Source organism: Calidris pugnax, unplaced genomic scaffold, assembly GCF_001431845.1.
Source record: "Calidris pugnax isolate Ruff unplaced genomic scaffold, ASM143184v1 scaffold273, whole genome shotgun sequence".
Lineage (NCBI taxonomy): Eukaryota > Metazoa > Chordata > Aves > Charadriiformes > Scolopacidae > Calidris > Calidris pugnax.
The window spans coordinates 13,263,338-13,284,927 of NW_015094508.1; the positions used below are offsets into that span (position 1 = coordinate 13,263,338).

At 41.1% G+C, this 21,590-nt stretch overlaps 1 protein-coding gene and 1 long non-coding RNA gene across 3 annotated transcripts in view; one reads left to right on the forward strand and one right to left on the reverse strand.

Annotated features, from left to right (window-relative positions):
* The window catches only part of PARP8 (poly(ADP-ribose) polymerase family member 8), a 120,241-nt gene extending 118,967 nt beyond the window's left edge, over positions 1–1,274 (reverse strand). The window contains exon 1 of the mRNA XM_014964858.1: positions 526–1,274. Coding sequence (XP_014820344.1) covers positions 526–1,274 — 749 coding nt within the window. The remainder of the gene's footprint in view (positions 1–525) is intronic.
* A 553-nt stretch (positions 1,275–1,827) lies between these two features.
* The window catches only part of LOC106901944, a 28,694-nt gene continuing 8,931 nt past the window's right edge, over positions 1,828–21,590 (forward strand). The window contains exons 1-3 of one of the 2 annotated variants that reach the window (XR_001414406.1): positions 1,828–2,015; positions 2,385–2,506; positions 3,777–3,913. This is a non-coding gene — a long non-coding RNA (uncharacterized LOC106901944). Of the gene's footprint in view, positions 2,507–3,776; positions 3,914–21,590 lie in introns of both variants that reach the window. The other variant, XR_001414405.1, reaches the window with a different exon arrangement.

Sequence of the window (21,590 nt, forward strand, 5' to 3'; positions counted from 1 at the left end):
GGAGAGCGTGGCTGGAGGAGCTCTCTCTGTCCCCAGGGCCACCAGCGAGGACGTGCCCTCCCGCTGCCCTCTCCATCCGTGCCCAGGCAGATGGAAAGCAGCAGCTTTTTAATTATTAAAATTAGTGCATCCTTGAAAACACGTAGCACGCTTTTGGCTCTGCAAATCATTGCTTTCATGAGAGAGGAGCAGTAATAAAATTAACCGACAGAGAGGAATAAACAAGTGGCACAGATGTAAATATTATATAATCTGCATTTCCTAAAATATCCCCAGCTTGGCATCAGGAGTTGGATTCCAAAGAGAACCAGGGCAAGGATGCTGATAGAAAACAAATAATAATAGCAGGCAAATAGTAATTAATCATTCTCTATATGGGTATAAATGTTTGCACGCCAGCTCCTTGCCAAACGCTCAAGGTGCTTTACGTCCCCTCGCCCCCCCCCCCCCCCCCCCCCCCCCGCGCGGGCGGGGGGGGGGGGGGGGGGGGGGGGGGGGGGGGGGGCGCCGCTAAGCCGCCCCGACCGCTCACATCCCTGCCCCTCCTGCCAGCAGCGGCGATCGCCGCGCAGCAGCAGCGCGGAGCCGGCGGCGGCTCCCGCACCCGGTCCCTGGCGGCGCGGCGGGGCCGGCGCTGCTGCTGCCGCTGCCGCTGCCGCTGCTGCAGCGACGCCGAGCCGCAGACCCTCCCCTCGCTGCCCGCCCGGCACGTACGGCCCCCGCCGGCTCCCCCGGTGGAGGCGGCGCGGGGGGAAGGAAGAGGCGGATGCACAGGAGCGGTGCGGTGCGGGGCGGCCCGGCCCCGCTGCCGCCGCTCGCCTCCTCCTCTTCCCTTTCCCCCTCCCCCGCCCCCCTATCGCCCCGGGCGTAGGCTTCCTCCTGCTCTCCTCCTCCTCCTCCTCCCCAGCAGCGGAGAAATGCAAATGGCAAGTGATCGGGGCGGCGGGGCGGCTCCCAGGCCGGCACCGGGGAGGAAGCGGGCAGCGCGGCGCTGCGCACGGCCGGCGGCGGCGGGGGGCAGCGGGGGAGAGGGGCCGCTTCCCTTCCCTTCCCGGCCGGGTCCGGGCAGCGGGGCTCCCCTCGCCCTGTGTCCCGAGGGGGGATCGCCGTCCCGCGGTGTCCTTCCCCCCGGGCACGGCCGGCTCGCTCTCCCCCGCCAGCCGCCGGCCTCCGCGCCTTTCCGCCCCCGGCCCCACACGGCGGGCAGGGACAGCGGGGTGCTGCCCCCCCCGCCCCGTCCCCATCGGCGGGTGGCGTGAGCCCGGGGGAACCATAAAGCGAGAATTAAGGTGTTGGGAGCCCCTCCCCGGTCACCCGTCCCCTGGGTCTCCGGCAGAGCCGGCTCCGGGAGCCGAGGGCTGCGGGAGGGGACCGGGGATGCCGGTTCGGCGCCTGGGCAGCCGGTGCGGGTCCGGGTAATAACCGTAGCGAGACTCGGAAGGAATGGTCAAGTCAGCAAAACCCAGTATTTTCCTTCAAAGTGCGAAGTGAAAAATTTGCAAGACCAGGTGTGAATGCAGTGGGAACAGGTTGGAGTAAAGAGATTGAAAGAATATGCACCAAATTCGGTTTTTTACGTATTCAGCCATCTGTAAACAGCTCCCATGGATTACTCATTATTGAGCTCAGTCGTTTTAGTGTTTTTTCATTAAGCAAGTCTGTATTAATCATGTATTGTTGAATTCAAACACAGGGGACAGACACAGACATCATTTTCTTATTTTTTCTTCAGTGGAAATACCTTAAAAAAAGGCGAGGATAAAAGGATTCTTTATTTATTCCTATTTAGATAAGATTTTGTGTCTGAAGGAAGGAACAGAAGGGAAATAAGGAAAAGCAGGTAGTGTGTAAAGAGAACAAAAATCCATCATATGACAGGAGTCTAAGAAAATAATTGAAGGGAGATTTCCAGATGACTTTTCAGTGCTGTTCACTGAATTCTGTTCTACCACAGCAGGACTTTCCAAGGCAGGATGCAGAACTTGTCGCCATAGTCAGACATACAGTGCAATATGGTAAGACACCGTCATTCTGTCAATTTATGCCAGCTTGGTCAACGAGCGACGCTTTCCCAGAGGGTTTTTTTCCAGCTATTCAAGCTAGGATGTCAGCAGCCATGTTTGATGCCTCCTCCTTAATCGTAGTTAGAAAATGTAATCTGAACTTGATTTATTCTGGTGGGGTGTTGGTCCTGAACCTTGTAGAAAAAGGTCTCTGTTATCCCTCCCACGTGGATCGGGAAGGAGGGAGGTTATTAGGAAGTTACAGGATATTTATGCTGACAGTTCTTCTCACAGCTTATTCTGACCACAGGGTTCTTCTCGGTGTCATGTCAATTAACACAACTCTTGGCTGCCTTTTTAAGCCCCTGACTACTTTCACAGGCTTGGTAACGGTGAATTGAAAAGCCACCCACAAAGAAACACCACTGTCCTCAAGAAAGCTAATATGGTTGGTATCTGGTTTCACAGCATCAACGGAATAGAACAAGAAGTCTGGAAGTACGGTTGGTTATTCTATTTATTGTTATCTATTTTAAGGGGCTCTTAAATTTCTATATCCTTAGCCAATTTGGCCCTTGACTTACCTGTTGACTCTAGTACTGTTACAGCAGGAATGGCTGCTTTCCCTGCAGAAAAGCTAGATTATATATTGAGGTCATTCTTTTGATTAAAATTTGATTTGATTAAAATTTTATTAAAATACTGAAAATGGAAGTCTTAGAAAATCAAGATGAATCTCTACAGTAGACCCCTAAATTTTTAAAGATTGAGAGGTGCTGACATCCAGGTACCCTAATGTGTTACTGCAACAGTATCTGTCTGCATGCTGTAATTTCTATAACAATGGACATTAAACCACCCTCTTGAAGAATGTTTCTAGAGAGCTTTACACGTTATTTCACAAATGATAGGACAGTTGGTCTTGGAAGTAATGGTCTCGTCTCAAGGGAATTCAATGTATGTCTTTCCAATTGCTTTTTGAGTCTTGCAAATTGGCTCACGTGGTTTCTAGTTTTGTCTCAAGTTCAGCTCAGCTCGGTTAGATTATACCAAACTGATTACCCCAATTAAATAAAGAAGAAACATAAGTAACTTCTATGTTTGCGTTCCTGAGAATCTGAAAGCATTTACCAAAGTGTAAATAAGGTAAAAAGAAATTGAGCAACATGATCATAAAATTTATGTGACAAGATTGGCTTAAAATGTAATGGGAAAAATTATCTAAAGAGAGAGAGAGAAGCAACTCAGTGAATGTGTCGCAATAATGTGTGACTAGTGACTGGGAAAGTAACTGAGGAAATGCACAGACCAGCCAATTTCTGCTCATAGATGGGTTCTGCCTCCTTTAGACTAAGAAGACTTTTTTCATTTTATGGTGGAAAGAAAACCCCTTTTCACCTATCAGTAAAGCGGTTTGAAATGTTTCAGTAAGCATCAGGACACCTTATTATGTCCCAAAGTATCTTCTTTACATATTTTTCTAAACATGTTCCTGTTATATATAAATAAATATTAGAAGTCTTAAGGAAAGTAGTAATACGCAGACTTGCCATTATAAGGGAATATACAGAACTTGGGGCAATGGCATTTGTCCAATATTTCTGATATGGGAGAGTATTCAAAAGGGCAGAGACAAGGAAAAGAATCCAAAACCCCCCAAAATGTCAAATTTCTGTCAACCCTTCAAAACAGTAACAAAAACCTGTCTCCACTTCTATGTGCTCCAGACAAAACTCTAGTACAAAACAAACTAATCCTCTGCTTTTTCTCCAGTTTCAAGGACTTACTTGCCACTCACCGATACAGCAAAGCTCACTGATGTCTGTAGACAGTGTGCTCTGGGAGGTGGAACACTTAAAGGATCAATACCATTCCACTCTTACAGCATAAAACACAATGCTACCCTTCCGGTAAGCTTCCTCAAAATGACAGTCATTTCTAAATGACACTGTGGCATTAAAGTCTGAACACATAGGCACTAAGCTGTTAGAGATATAGGAGCAACGCTTACCTGTCCCCACCACAGAAGTGACACAAAGCAAAAAAAAAAAAAAAGAAAAAAAAAGTTAGCTTTATGTTTTAGTGTAATTTTCACTAGAACTCTATTATTGGCAGTTACCATCCAATATTCTGATGTAATGTTCAAGGAAATACTCTTGAGTTTATAGCTCATTTCCTTAAAGCCTGTTCCACTTTTAGACAGGTAGCAAGTCAGCCGGCCCTTACACCATTGCTCTCAGTTGCCCATCCAAGTAGTCATTGCCACTCTGTGTAGCCACAATCCTTACCCAGAGCAGTCTATATTAGAATACAAAGCCACTGAAATCATGGTGAAGTTATAAATAGATTGGCTTCTTTGGGTCATCACTTGAAGCCTGTGATGACTTGGATTAAAAAAAACCCCAAAAAACTAGCATGGTGGATCTATCATGATTTAAGAGTGAATTTCACTGTGAGTAAAGCACCTTAAACCGATTTTTGGAGTGGATTAGCACTGTTCCATTGATACAAAGCCTTCAGTTTTTTTAAAAAAACCCCACAGTTAAAATGGCATTAATAACATGACTTAAAATACTGCTTAATTCTTAATTAAAGCTTTAAATATTTTCCTGCTATAAAATCTGAAGCAATGACTTAGATTACAATATGAAACAACAGGTTAAACTACCACCTGTCCAATCCTCCATACATTTTTATGAATTATTTTAAGCCATCTTATCTAGCCTAGGGGGTGAAAAAGACCTTTAGCCAACATATTTTAACATTATATATTTTATTTAGTTTACTTTTTTTTGGATAGGAATGGAGAAAAAAAAAAACAACCAAGCATTGCAGTGATGTACCAGAGAACCAAGGCTTATTTTTATTCAAAATTTCCAAAGCAACTGTATTTTTTTTCTATTTTAAAAATGTGTATTAAACAGCAGCAATAGACACTGCAAACAAAACAGAAGGATGTGCAGGTGCTACACATAGGTGTGTGGATTGCTATGACAGTGACCTCTAACTTTTCATCAAAGACTAAGTAGTCATGCTTCCAGATGTCACTGAGGCCCACAATAGCTAAGACTATGGTGGCTGGCATCATAAATGCTCCTAGCAATGTTCAATAAATCATACAATGAGAGTCCCGAATGATACCACAATTTATTGTAACTGTTGGCATTACACTTTTTAATGATGGTTTTAACTTTTTCTTGGTTTGCCTCCTTCACTAATGTCATGTCATTTCATCTTTCAGCCTCTGCCCGTTACCCTCATTTCTCCTTTTTCCTTTCCTTACTTTTTTTTCCTTTCCTTACTCTTACACCATCAAGACTTTTTTTTCCCTAGTACATCTCCTCATTCCCTCCTTTCAACTCTTACTTCTGTCTATCCTATCCACTCAGTTTCCCTTTTCCACCTCACTCTTGGCAGCTTGGTAGCTCAAGGAAGAGGGCTAAAACAGAACAGGAGAAACAGGAGTTTTACAGGAGAGGCAAGCAGTAATATTTCTGAACCTTTTATCCATGAACGTCCGATGTCAGTCACAAAGAAATCCAGAATGGGAACCCTGTGTTCCCTGCCAGGTCTTGAAGTGAGTTGTCTCTTGCCAGCAGCCCCATTATTTCCATGAATCGTGGACATTTCTGGCTGCACACTGGCAGTGCTCAGTAAAGAAAGTAATGGGACCTCCATCTCGACGGCGCTGAAGCCCCGTAGCTTGGGTATTTCTCTAGAAGTGGAGAGCTGTCAGTGTGTACTCATAGGCTGACATTAAGTTACTGTCTCCTCAGCTGTCTCTTATCAGGCTTACACCCTAAGGTCAGGCAGTGATCAGTGCTGATGGAACACCATCCTGCCGGAGCATAACAAATAGCTCCCAATCAGTCCAAGAGGTGGAATTTCAGCTCCACTCCTTCCCTGGCCGTGGGCTGTGCTCCCTTTACAACTATTCTAAATCCCCTTCCTGAGGGCTTTACGGCTGCCATTCACTGTGCAGGGAACCCAGATGGCTTAGCTATGCCCATGGAATAGCTGCATTTGCAGCGGTCGGGCAGCACGTAAGCACTGCTTCTCCCAATTCACATTTAGTCCCAGACGATAATGTTCAGTGAGTGGCTCCAGGGTATGCAGACTGTTTCTGAAATCCACAGAGTTACTGGTGTCGTTTACCACAGCTGAACTGTGACAATGACAAATTTCTCAGTTGTTGAGTAAATACATGGTTAAAACGCCTTAAAACAAAACTCCTCTGTTATATCCAGATTGCAATTTCTTAATTGCAAATAGTCATGCCAGAAAGTACTCAAACTGTAAAATACTTACCTTGCTAAAAATATTCCATTTAGTCCATTTTCTGCAACAGTAAATATGATTCACCATGTCACCATCTGTTACCAGGTACTGATGCTTTCCTGCATCAGGAAAAGCTCCATAACAAGCTCCATTGCAGCCAACCTGTGCCTGATCTTAACTAAGAATTCATAACCCCAAATTAAAAGGAATTATCAAGTACTCTAAGTTTAGCTGAAATTGATAGGGTGGGAAGCAGCACTTTACAAGATTAGCCCTTAGGAATTCAGGACTAATTCCATCAGTAGACCACGTCTCATTCATACTGCAAGCTGTGGGGTACTGTTTGATCTGCGACCAAGCTCTAAATGAGAGGCTGAAAAGAGAGAAAATTAGCACAGACTTGCATGCTGCTGCAACTACACTGCTTCCTATACCCAAGCAAACTCATTTAGTGTTTGCTCAGCTATTGCTGCACAACCAACTGTGTTTAACTTCACAGATGTAATTAGACTTGGGTGCCTGCATTTGTTCCCTTCAGAAGACTGGAACCGGGGGTTAATGCAATGTTCAGTCAGTCTTCTTAAACCAAGCCACTCTTTAATCTTAAGGAACTAAACATAAAAGAAAGTGACATTTACAATAATTAACGAGCGTATGCAACTGTCTCATCTAACTCTTACCAAAAGCATCCCAAGCTTGCATACAACAGCCTAACTTTCAGACTCCATACAGGTGTTTTCCTTAGTCACTTTTCCACACTCTCCTGTCCAGTACCCCTATGGCCAGGAAAAGGGGTTTGGCTTTTTATCTGCTTATAGGCCATCTTTTATGGTTGTTTCTCATCTGGTAAGACAGTTGTGTAACCTGGAGGGAGCCAGAGTCATTCTTCTTTATAAATAATAGCTCAGACATTGTATTTAATGTTAAACTCATAGAAGGGAGCACACTGTGTGGGTTTTACTTATTTCTTCAGCTGCTAGGAAACACAGCCAAACATGTTCAGTATTCATCCCATTGACCATATATTTTGGTAGTTATCCAGATAATTTGTTTGCAAGCCGTGCTCATGCTTACTAGAAGTCAGCCCATTCCCCAGGTTCCCTGTTATCATAGTACAGCATGAGTCAACAGTATTCAGAATGCAGAAGTCACTTTTAAGCTAAATAACACCATAATCTAAACTAGTAAAAAATTGCAGTCTCTGCTATAACCTAAACAGACTGCAACAATTAAAAAAAATCTTAGGCAAAAAGTCTGTGGAGTTATATGTCAAAACCACCAAAGTATTTGGAGAAACAAATCTACCCCCTTTCATGTATTTGCTGCACTTTGTACAACATCATGCTTACTACATATCAAGTAGATGTCCTTCCTTTTAAAACTGTGTGCTAACTTCAGAAGGCTTTTCAGTAGATGACCAGCTTCAGATGTCTGGTGGTGAGACTGCTGGTTGTCTACAAGATAGGAAATGGGTGAAACAGAAGCAGTAGCAATGAAACAAAATCTGACATCCCTCAAGGATATATGTGTCAAATGCAAAAGAAAGTGCAGTATTTGCAAGAGAAAGATCTGTTTGAGGTTAATCTACAATGTGGAGAGGGGAAGGGAAGGGACAGAGGGGAGGAAAAAGGTAGAGGATTTAATAAAAAAGTTCAGAAATAACTAGGAGAAAAGGAATGATTACTTTTACTTGGAAGAGAAGAAATATTTAAATACTTCACTTGATGTAAGTATTCTTTCTTAAAAAAAAAAGTCAATGGGTATTAACAATTAACAATGAAGACATTGCTTTGCAAATCACATCTAAGCTTTCGGTATGAGTAGTCCCACTGATGTGACAAGTTATGAATTAAAATGAAATTATTAATTAGTTTTTTAACACAGGTCTTAGTTGTGCCACATCCATACTTTGACTTTTAAAATCCATATGCTTGTGTGCAGCATATAAAAAAGTACCATTTTATGTAAGCCTAGTGAAGCTTTGCCTATTCCAGAAATATTATTTCTCTGTATTTCTAATATACTTTAAGTTAGTATTAAAACCAAATCTCCTTAAATACAATATATTCTTGAAAAGAATGCCAAAATAATTGACTGTCATTGTTGAAAAGATTCATAAATGCCTTTGTGAGGAAGGAGGTTGGTATATGTCCATTAATGAAGCAATGCCTATATTGTGTATGGGTTTGAGCATTCACAGTGCTATCTAGCGTCGCAGTCCCTTCTCTGATACATAAAACATGCAACATGACCAAGGTTATATTCTGAAAGTAAAATAAAAATATCCTCCTCTAGGCATTTCCTCTGCCTTAGCCCAGAGGGGTGCCATATTACTTCAAACCCACAAAATTAATGAAGAAAAATGTGCAAAAAAAAAGTTTCTGGATCAGGTGTCTTTTTCAGATCTTCTGTGTGACCTTTTTCTCTTTCCTCTTCTTCCTCAATTCTGCTTTGATTTTTCTCTGAAATGAGATTTAGGCTGCCAACAGTGAAGTAACCCATTTTACAAATCCTGTTGGAGCCCCATCTGTTTTGGTTGAACTTTGTATTTATTTTGTCCCATCTAACACCCATAAACACTAATTAAATATATTGTAACATGTAGATGAGCTGTCTTGTGACTGATAAGATTATTTTACAAGGCTTGCAGTGTGTTTATACTAAAGCTTGTATAGTGTGAAAACAATTTCTTCTAACATTCACAACATAGAGTAGATTCTTGTGTAAACAGACTAACTTAATTACACAACTATCCTTGCTCTGTAGGAACGGTATAGAAAAACAGCCACCATTGAGATGAGGTCATTATTACCAGCTCCTAGATGTAAATTTCAGTTATTTTATATTTTTATATAGCATTTTACATTGTATGCTTTTTTTCTTTCAAAAGGGTAAGAACTATGAGGCTAACACATAAATCTTTCAAAATACTTCAAGAGTGAAAAGAAATTTCCTGTAAAATAATCAGTAAAAATCAATTATTAATATGTCCATCATTGTCTTTAAATTATTTCAGTTTTACTGCGATGCTCTATGAGGTCTTGCTGTGCAAAACACTGATAAAATGTTACATAAGGAGATCTATCTTAGTTCTCATGTCTTGGTGAGGTTTTTTTTGTGCAGCTACCGACAGTTCTATACTACAAACCCTATTTTTGTTTTCTTATTAAATTAATTTTTCATCTTCCTACATAATTATCTAAATTCTGTAAACTACACAGATATAGCTCTTGGCACAATATTTCATACTGACAAGAGAATGCTAAAAGAGAAATACAGCTGGATAGACTCCTAAAATACTCAGCACTGATTTATGCATTTCAGTAAACTCAGTCGCAAGAGTAGAGCTGGGTAAATAGTAGGAAAAATTATTCATGGAGACATTTACAAATCCCCTACATTTTGGATATAGTCCCACCCCTTTTATTTGCTTATTTTAAAAAATATTCAGCAGGATTTTTTTTATTAATGATGTCAATTTGCAGCCGTGGTAATTCTGGTATCAGTATTATCAGTATCAGTATTTACATTTGAGACAGAAAATTATTTTTGTCTTTTTACATGGTCAAGAAAGACAAAATATTATGTAACATAAGCCAAATGCATATCATAAAGTGTTAAAATGATTAAAAATATTAGAGTAACACTTTTCAAGTAATACAGTATTTGGCAGCTGTTCACTTAAAGGTATTTAAATAACTGAGAAGTGATAAATATGTTCGTAACAATGGCATGGCAAAGGTCTTCAGTATTCTAAGGTTCTTTCAACTGGGACTTCTGCGTTGAATCAAAGAAAAAGGAAAATCATATTCGGTTTGCATCAAGCTATTTTTGTCATCTCTTTTTGTGTTTGAAATAGAAATAGAGAAGTTCTGGTCCATTTAACACAAAATTGATCTTTTCAGCCTGAAACAAAGAGTTTCATTTTGGGACACTCATTTGAGGAAAAACAAGAAGTCATAAAACTGCACTATGAAAAAACATCCTCTTATTCCGCAGCTTACAAGGCCTGAGGAGACCTCGCGTTGATGTCTCACATCTTGGCCTCAACATCTATTGAAGTATTTTATAGAAGGTCAAACAGCTTCAACAAGACCACCCCACTCTAGAAAATTCCCCCAGCTCCTAGCTAAGAATACTTGGCAGAAGCCAGGTTTGGTTTTGTTCCTGCCTCGATTGGAACGGGGTAGTGAACCTTCAGCTTTGTTGTTTGAACAGTCACTCATGAGGATTCCAGGCCCTTGCTCAGTGTACTTTTGGTTTAGACAAAGAGAAACAGCTTTACAAGCACAGAGCAAGAGCACTCGTCTGAGGGCTGGGTATTTATGGCACTCTGTTTAGAAGCATAATATCTGTCTCCCAAAGAGGAAAGAACTCAGTTCAGCTTTCCCATTTCTGGAGTGAATGCACAAGCCACATCATTACTTAATGAAGGAGAAGATTATTTTCTGCTGGGAAAAAAATAAAATAAATCTATCCATACAATTAACCAGAATAAATAATTCAAGATCTCCCTTAGAAGGCATTTTTGTTACTTGATAAAAAAAGTAGTTGTTCATGTATCACTCTGCTATATCATTCTCCTATGAAGGAAGAAAGAATAAGGAAGAGAAATGTCCAGGAAAATGAGGCATAGTTTGAGCACATCTGGAGTTTGGAAATCCTTAACTCTCAGAAAAATATTTGACTGACATTGTCATAAGTGTTCTCTAGTGCCATGTTTCTCAAATGTTCTAAAGATGATCAATTAAAATGGCTGTAAAATAAAAGATTTTTAAGCATACACACAAGCAGGGAAACAAATACAGAAGAGGATAAAGAGATAAGAGAAAAAAACCACAATCCAGACTAGACTTTGAGTATGAGTTTATGTGTAACTGTAAACAACATTGCAAACACTGTAACCTGTACAAGGTAATTACTTCATTATCCTTCTCTCTTCCTCCCCCAAAACAGTGATGAAATTTCACAGATTAAATTCAAGATTCCACGTCCACTTATATTCTACCTTTGGCTGTGTTTTTTAAGCCCGTTTGCTAGACCAGCATTGGAGCTTATGCAAACCCACAGTGAGCTGTTCCAGGGAATGAAACCAAAAATCAGGTATACATAAAAAGCAATTTTCAACAAGATCAGCTCTTGACGTGGCTGATTTCAAAATGTTAAGTGGCATGCTGATTCAAGAGAGGGGACAGGGCCACAGCAAACCCCACTGACAGGTTGCAGCTACTCTGAGAAGTTTCCCAAGTCCAAATCTGATCTCACATACCCTGATTACAGTTAAGTAGTCTGCTTACCCCTTGCACAAGCAAGAATATAAATCTTATAGTCTAAAATGTAAGCCTTCTACTGAAGTACAGAATATGTCACTTCATATCAGGGGTCCTAAAAAATGCCATTTGAGCTGTACTGCCCGAAACTCTTGATGTGAGAAGGACACAATAACTCATCACAAATGGAGTTCTAGAAAACAGAAGGCCAAATAACATGATGCAATTATCTTCTTTACCACAGAGGTGACAAGGAAAGCTCGGATCTGGAGAGAGAGAGGCTGCCAAGTGGGTTAGGACACAAACTAACCAGGAAGGAATGTTCATCGGGATAATGTAAACCGCAGTCTCAAAACCATTTTCCAGATAGTCTGGGAACAGATTTGTGGGTCCCAGTTTATGAGGTCACATAGCTCATGAGTCAAGCAACTGCCTCCTCACAGCCTGCAGTAACAACTGTCATCATTCTACCTAAATAGGCACCAGCAATTTTGATGAGGTGAGCTTCCCCACTGCGTCATCCTGTAGAAGCAATCCTTGTTAAGACCACCCCCCCACTTCTGCCCTCCTACCAACGGAGGAGTGGTGACACTATCCAATAAGTTATTTTAAACACCACTTGTGAAGAATATAGTTCAGAAAAAATATTGCAGGGAAAAAAAAGGCATAGTTACTCTCCATACAAGCATTTGATCACAAGTTCAGAAACTAATCTCCTTTATTAGCATATGGCCCATTAAATTCTTTCACATTTTAAAATTTTGTATTGTCCTATGGCCATATTACATTTTAAGAAAGTAATGTAGCATTTCTAATTCGTCAGGAAGAAATGACTGTGGAGATCTACATACTTGTATTCATTCTTTGTCCGTTGCGATATTCAGCTTTAGTTTTTAGTCAATCTACCTGGTTTCAGGTTATCCTGAAATATTTTGTACTGCTAAAAACAGTGTATTGGAGTCAATTTTTTCCCTGTGAGTTCAAAGGATACAGCATTTTATGTGGCCTTTTGCAGCTTTCTTTAAGTATTCTGTGCTTTAACTTTCTGATATACATCCAGAAACAACTGGGAGAAAAAGAGTAAGTTTATGCTTCATAACTTGATACTACAAAATGCAAAAAGGATTTGAAGTGATGGGATTTGCAAAATCCCACCTTCATATCTAATTGTCTCTGAGATCATAGCAAATAATAGACATCTGACAGAGAAAGGAACTGTGCAAGTGTGTACCACAGCCCTACAACTGTATATAGTCAGAACTATTCAGTGAGACATCTGAGGCCTTGTATATTCAATATTTTTGAAAGCTAAAAATTGCCTTTTGGCTGTACAGATTCTTTGGGTTTTAGGCACCCTCATCAAGTTGATCGGTGCAGTTTTGTTTTGTTTGGGGTCTGCTGGGAGATGGGTGGGGTTAAGGACTTTCAGAAATGGGGGGCAATTAAACACAACAGGTGAACACGAAAGGAAATGTGGTAGGTGGACAAAAAAAGTGGACAGTTTAGTTTCGATTTAAAAGTTACCTCCCATCATATTTTTTTTTCCTAAGCAACCATGCTTTTAGAGCAGAAGCTGAGTTCTAGATCATTTCTTCCAAGAAACGTTCCCCTTGGTTCCTCATCAGTGTGCTGATCATTGCTACAGGTAATACACATGGCAAAAATTATTAGAACACTCAGAGCTGGGGGACAGCTATTTGTGGAGATGAGGCACCTGCACATGGCTGCAGCTGCTCTCTCAATATCTGGAGGCAAGCGGTCTGTCCTACTAACGTGCACGCATATGTTCAGAAACCCATTTTCACTGCCTGACTAGTTGCAAGCGTCATGAGGTAACCAGAGTTTCCTCCTCTGCTGTGGGCTGGAGGTGTCGCCAGACTACCTGAGTGTTTCTGCCTGTGACTGCCTTCATTTCCTTACGCTCTTCACTGTTCCTCTTCCTGTCGTCTGCCAGGCAGCAAGCTCTGCAAGCAGTTGTACAGAAGACATAAACCCCATTGTGCAAAGAGATTTCCTGAAGTATCGGGAAGGGGGGGCAAACAAAAAGCAATGACAGATTTTCTTCAAAAGGCCTGAAGCTGAAATATGCAGTAAAACAAAGGCATGAACAATGTGATTGCACAATTTCCAGGCTGGTGGAAAATCCGTTCGAGGAATAGTTGCAGAAAGAACTTACAAATACCCTTTTTTGGCTACAATGAAAGTCAGTGCTTTGGGGTTAAGGATGCAGAGTCTCCTACAGACACTGCATAGAGGACCAGATGGAGTCCAACTCTCTTTTGTTGGTGTCATAGTTTAACCTTGATGTTCTGGTTTAACCTAAGAACTGATTTGATAGCGTTTCATTGGTAAAGTATATTAACTTTCAAAAACTAATATGATTAAATATCTCAATGTAACTAAGCACCTGTGATAACAGCCCCCCTCCCACTAGGTTACTTTATCATACAGATGAGAGATTTCCTCTTTCTGAATTAGACCATTACTACATAGCGTTATTTTCTGTTTTGAGGAAGAGAAAAATCACTCATGGGTATTTGAAGAAACATGACCACTTGTAGTTTAAGCAAAACCAAGTAGGAGGGTTTTGTGTTAAACTATCATCTTGTGGTTAATAAACAGCCACCCGGACTGTGCTGTACTGGGTTGTAACAACTGTTCCACTTAATAATGCTGTAGGGCAGCCTAACATCCATATAAACACTTCACCCAATTTTGAAGCACATGCAAGATTTATCACTGGCAACTGTTTCTGCATTTCACATAAGGCTGACAGGTATATGTTGCATACAATTTAGTAATGCAATGGTAAGGAATTAATAAAAAATGAACAGGTTTTAAATATATATCCTGTCAAAGAGTTATAATCCAAGAATGTGTTGACAGAAAAAAATGGGAGAGGAAAGGCTGCAAGGGATATGACAATTCAGAGGCTAGTAAGTGTACAAAATTTAAAAACAAGCAATCTTGCTTGTTTGTTGTTTTGCACGGAAGACACTAATTTTGCCTCTATAGTTATATTAATATTCTCTGATGCCTGTTCCAGAAATTGGAATCTCAGATCTAATACCATTCTGTTGATCCCTAAAAATACAACTCATTATGGTAAGTAATTAGTTTACAAGCATTATTTACTCTGCCACGGTCACACATACTTTATTCCTTCTGCAAAGTGAACTATAAGCAGTTTGCTCTGGTGATATAGAATAGTCTTGACACTATGCTAGAGATCATTAAGAAAAACACTCAAATTACCCTTTGATCTGAAAAGGCATTTAAATTTTGGCCACAACAAAGTTTATTTCACCTTCGATGGTGGAGAAATCTATCCTCAAATGACCATGATGTATATATAAAATTTAATCATGTTACTGACGTTTCCCAAAGGAAGTGATTGGGGAGATATAGATGAGTCTGTTCAACTCTCCTCTGTATCTTGATGTTTCAGTGCTTGGAATTGCTTACTGTCTCTGAGTTACATGAGAATTTTAAACATGGTTGTGGAAAGGACTAGACATCTTCAAAACTATTAGCCAGCCAAAGTCCTTATATTGGATAATTTATTGACCTCTCCCAGTTCTCCCAGTTTGGAATGATTCTATTTATTTGTATGTTATTTTACTGATAGCTTCTTAAATTATCTTACATATATACTAACATATTAAATTAATTAGATCACAATATATAATCCTTCCTCCTAGAAAATTCTGGTTGATTTTCAACATAGAAATGCATTGGGTTGCGGGACAATTAAAAGCTTCATTATATTCTCTGAAACTGAAATGCCATCTGCTTTAGCTTGTAATACTTCTGCCATTATACCTTCTTCTGCCTTTTACCAAGGAGCCTCAGGAAGGAAAAGTAATTTTTGAAAGGAACACTGCAACTAGAAGAGACTATTAAAAAAAATCATTGCCAAGCCCTAAAGAGGCACAAACTGATGACAAAATCATGCATAAAAATGGGCAAAATAGGCAAAACACTGACTATTGTACAACATGACCAGTTCTTACTGAGGCTTAAAAGTAGCGCATGAGCAAAATTGAACATAAAGGTGTATTTTTACTTCAAGAATTGCTAAACCACTAAAATGACAGGTAGGATGATTTTACTTCATTCAGTTATATGTTGTTAGCAAGAATTCATTGCTCTACTTCAGAAAACAAAAATCATAATTAAGGGAATAAAACCTACCATATTTCTCTTTCGACTTTTTTTCTTTAGATAAAAGGAAATACTAAAATCCTGGACTGTTATCAAATCTAGACTTTTCTGAATGAGAATAAAAGAGGGCATTAACGACTGAACTATGTAAAAATGCCTCAGTTTTGAGGAGATTCACAATGACAATAACAAAAGACTTTGCCTGTCTTGAGGCAATGAAAGATTACTTTTTTGAATAGATTATTATGTGAGTCCTTTAGAGAAAATGTAACCCCTAGGAGGTATGTAACAATCAAACGACAGCTAGTATGAACCTGGGTTAGATCCAGGGAAGAGAGAGGTCCTTCATGTAGGCATTTAGAGAAGAATTAGCTATTCAGCCTGAAACCACCACTCAACTGGCACCTTACCTTGGAGACACCCAAATGCCACAAGATGCCATGGGCTGTGCATTTGACAGGCATCCCTCAAAAGGGCTAGGTCTGTACATCATGCATTTGTTTTGACAGGGCTGAGGTGCTCTCCTTCTCCGGGCAGACTGCACTATATTCCTTCCATGCATGTGCCTCTCTGCTTTGGGGCAGTTTTTTAAGCAGAGCCCTACCTGAGGACAGCCAGACCTCAACACTAGCTCCATACAAGACAGCCTGGGAGCCAGAGTTAACAATCAGCAGGTAGGATGCTCCCATAAGCAGGAGAAGGGGCCACTGTTCCAAGTCCCCTTGCCCAGGGGGATGTCCTCAGCAGCCTGTCTCACCTCACGGCGAGGCCGCCCCGAGTCCCTGTTCAGCAACCGGGTTTCAAGGGCTGGCAGTAACATGAAAGGGATTTAACTTCACAAGGGCCTTTTCCTGGTCTTTGCTCCAAGGTCTGTTATTAATTAAACTGTCATTAGATGAAACGTTCATGTAATGATTGGAGCGGGACCCAGTACACCAATGGCACCATGGCCTGCTCGCGCTGCCTGCCGTGGCGGCACCTCTTGTACCTCTGTGTGTCCCCATGGGCTCTGCCACAGAAATACCCCTCCACCCCAGACGGCCACCTCCTCAAAATGAGAAATAAAGACCTACCTGAAAGAGGCAGACATCTAGCCACAGCGGCCACCACCCTCCAGGCAGCCCCGTCAGGAGCAAGAGGAGCCAGGCTGTGGACAAGGCACAACAGGGGCCTAACCTCCAGCCTGCGGGCCAGGCCCAAGACCGGCACCCAGGAGACACAGCCCAGGCAGGGACTGACGGCCCGCGCTGGGTGGGATCGGGGGCACGGGCAGGCTGGGGGGCACAGGGCACCAGGCAGGGCCTGATGGTGCCCCCCAGGCCAGGCGCAGACAGGCACCAGGCGAGACGTGACGGGCCTCGTGTGGGGAGGGAAGAGGAGGCCACTGCCTCTGCGGTTTAATACTGCGTTTGTCTTCTGCCATCTGACCTGTGGGGAAATGCTCATTCTCAAATTTGTACCCGCAGGCGCTGGAGTTACTGGTGAGTGCCACAAACGCCTCGGGGCTGGGGCTCAGCACCTTCCCCTGCTGCCAGGGCTGCTTATGCCTCCCACCACAGGGCTGAAAAATGCTTTCACTGCAGGAAAAAACATGACTCGATACCTACTGGATATGACTTTCACCCCAAAAGGAAAATTTGAAATAAAAAATGAAATGAAAAATTGGATTCCCAACACTGTTTCAAGAACAGCACATAAATGGGATTTACAGTATTTCAAGTCACTCCCCAGCGAGTGCTCTGACCGCACGGCCACAGATTCATGCTCCTTTTCAGTCTGTCTCTTTGGCCCAATTAATCTTTAATTACACTGAGACAAATGTAAGAGCTATTGCAGGGGGGGTGGGGAGTGAGGGATGGGGCTGGAATTTAGCAAGTAGCATCTCAGGGCCACCATGAGATGGGGATTTTATCCCACTCTGGATGTTTAGAGGATGTCATTTTGCAGTTTCTTATTCATCAACCAATTTAGGTCAGGGTCAATCCCTAGGACAGACAGATCTCTACGTCTGTTCTAAGTATAAATGTGGAAAGGGCAATTTAGTTGGGATGTTGGTATCAATAACTCTTGCCTTGAGAATGAGGTTGCAATATCTAGTTAGGTACTTTAAGTACTGTATTAGAGAGACAAAGGCAGATTTGCTTTACCTTCTTCCTTAAGGAAATCAATATATTCTGAAGTGTCTGTACAAGCATAGCTACTGAAACAACGAAAAAAATCTCAAACAATGCCAAACAGGTACAAAAATAAAAGCATTGTATCAATTCTTGGACCTAGGACAGAAGAGAGTCTGTTAAAAGGACAAAGCTCTGAAGAGAGTCAGGACAAGCCTGAGGGACAGGAAAGAGAAAAGACAATCCCTTGTTGACGGAGAGAAGTGTGAGCCCTGAGAAGATACAAATGATGACAGACTACAAGCATAAAAACATAGGCAAACTGCTGACTGTAGTACTGAATAGGCTGTTCTAAATTGAGCATAATGATAGGTGAGCAGATTTTCATGTGCAGGAGTACATGAATTCCTTGCTCCAACAAAATAAACAATTGAGACAAAATCTAGAACAACATTTGGGTACAAACAGAGAGAGAATTTAGCGCAAGCAAAGATAGGGAAAAAAAAGACATGCATCTTACTCCGAGGTATAACTTTCTCGAGTCCCACCTTTTCCCACCATGAAGGGAAATGCAGAAAACATTGAATTCATTGAGGTCTGGGTAGGTACAGCAAAGGAAAGAAACAGAAGTAAGTAGGTGCTGACTTTACACATAAGGAAAGACACACAAAGAAATAGTAGCACGCAACAACTATTATTTTCCAAAGAGACGTTGCCCTGGCTTTCCCACTGGTTTTGCTAGATGCTGCCTACAACATGAAGCATCTAGCACTTAAAGATATTTAAGGTGCTGTGCCAAACAACCTTTAAGGACCTGACCCACACTTTTCCATTTTTTCCCCCTCTATAAAAGAAATGAAACCTCTCAAAAGCCCCTATGCTGACATTTTTCACAATGTATTTATCATCAGCACTAGAACTCTGGAATCATCAACTACAGTTAGATAACTAAGGCTTTGCTTTAGGTAATTACCAGATTACAGGTATGTCCTCAGTAACATTTAAGCAGATATGCCAGGATTAACTGTAGCATTGAAGTGTTTGAAATAATGAACTTTAATGTTCACAAGGAAGAGTCAAGCCATTGTTTCTAAAGCCATCTCCTCATTTTCTGTTGATTGCAACAAAAAGAATGCTTTGCCAACATTCAGTATTTAGTATCCTCTCAGATTTCCAAGTGCCTGAAGCAGACCCAACGCTGTCACCATCCAAGCTACTATTATAATAGGCATGAGAGAAGTGAATAATGGTTTGAAAAGTTGCGTTGATTTAAGCATTAGCAGAAATAACAGTAAAAAATCACACAGACTATGTTAAAATATTTACACTTCTTGATCTAGTCATATGAGCACTATGCATCATCTTGCAGCTTGCTATCAAGAGGAAATGAGACATTCTTAGATGCAAACCTTCACACTTAGAATGCCCGTTCCTCTCGACTGAGGAAAAGGCAAGGGTCTGATAAACACTGTTTGGTAATAGTTGAAAATCTTTCTCCTTTTCAAACTTCTGTTGAAAACACTCTGTTTAACAAAGTTTATTTTGTTTCTTTATGGTTGTAGTAGTTCTTCCTGACCATAGTATTTCTGATGCTTCTTTGAAATTCTCTGTAAACTTAAGTGCCAGTTATGTTTCTTTATGAGTAATCACTCATAAATACTCCTAATGCGGAAGTAATCAGTGGCATTCAAATCTAGGAATAAACGACCCCTATAAAAACACACAGCTCATTTGTTATTCTAGGCTTTCCCCCTCTGTTTTGACCACAAACTCTCCACACCTCCTTTAAACCACCCATACAATGAAGTGCTTATTTTTAATATGTCGTTTACACTGTAACACAGCTTTAATATTTTTATGCAACACTCAGCAGAACATTATAATGCAAGTCAGAGAAAACTGACACTTCAGTCGTTCAATACTATCAGTAAAATTCAGTTATTAGGAACATTGATGTTATGACTATGACATTTCACTAACTGTATGATTTACCACAATCAGTCTCACCTCCACTCTAAAAACCAAGATCTTCCAAAATAACCAAACATGCAGTATTTTCTAACAAGGACCGATTAAAATTTTTTACATTTAAAACTACACAGTTGTTTAGGTATCTCCAGGGAATTATCACCTTTCCTTTTATCTTACAGGTCAGCAGTTCAAAACTAGCTTGTCTCAGCAATGAGTGAATCCTTCGTAAAAGTATTGAGTGCTCTATATAATGCACTATAAAGTCCTGTTGCATTCTGAGCTTCTTACACCAAAACATTATTGCACTATATGGAGTGCAACCATATCACACTCTATGTAGGTAATTTTAGCACATTTTAAAAGAACTGGAATATTCACTTTCAGGTATGTCCTACCTATAAGAAGAAATAGTAAGCTCAGAAAAAGGAAAACAAGCATAGGCTGCACATCTATTTTTGAAGGAAGATGGCTTTAAAATTAAAGGATAAAGGGACTAAATGTGTGAGCGTCCAATGCAGTAACAAAACACAGTAGGAATCTGTGTTTTGGAGACTACACACAGGAAAGTAAAGAAAGCAATCTATGGTAGTAGAGGAATGCTATCTGATTCATAGCAATGTTTAAAATAGCACCAGATATTGTAGTCCCAGGAGTTTCTCTGCAGTCTCAAAGCCAAACACGGTCAAGGGGACCACCGTTCAGAGGTGGGTTCACAGAGACTGCTTAGCATGGACCACCTACAAGGGCCTCAGCTCCCAACCTGCTGGCATCTAGTGTCCAAAGGCAGCCTGGCTGCGGGCACCTTTGCTGCAGGGCACTGCACCTCTGTTGTTCGGAGCAGGAACTCCGGAGATTCACAATTTACACTGAGTATCAGCAGGAGATCAAGCTCCCCCAAGAGGGCTGGCTCTACTCTAAGATTTCTAGTCATAAATACGGAAGAAACTAGATGGCGTGCCAGGAGTAGGTTATTCCTCCAGCTCATTAGGCAGACCGGAGGTTTAAACATGCGCTCGCCCAGCCAGAGACCGTAAATGTGCCCTACCTACAGTGCAGCAGAAAGTGCAAAGAAGTCAAAAGGAATCCAGTTTTCTTTTCTAATTTATCATTCTCTAATGATAAATACTTGTAACAAGAATTGGTGAGAACTCAGAGAAGGGCGGATTCTATATGATTTTAAGAGGGATGTTACTCTTGGTTCTCTTTAAAACGAAAAGCCTTTTCTTAATACGTGTCAGTGATTTCTGTTAAATGTGAATTTAAGCTACCACTGAATTGTTGCAGATATGTGCTCTTTTCTTCTTGTTAGCTTAACGGAGCTTACTGATATGAAAAACAGAGACTGTGATTTAAAAATATGTTTAGTGGAAGATAGACTGTGATAAAAGTCAATTTATTTCCCAGCAGAGAGCAGAGATCACCTTCTTCCCCAAAATAAAATAGCTGCCACCAGCCATCTACCCTCTCTCTCACTGAATCCAGTGTGCTGGGAAGTCAGTATGTTGATATCAGCAGTGAAGCTGCCTAGGGATAATGAGGCAGAACCTATAAAGAGGAGGTTTTCTTTCCTGCAGAGTTGTGCCCCAGGGCAGATTACTGTTATCTGTGAAAGGAAACTAATGACTTGTCATTATCATACAAAAAGTTAATTTTGCATTGGAGAAAGGTTTCTTGTTTTGCATTAAGCCTGATTTGCATATTCCTCATTTCTCCGGTTTTATGTAAATGTGGCTTGTTTTGGATATGTCTACACTGCCTTCCAGAAGCAGATCCAAACCTGCACTCAAGTC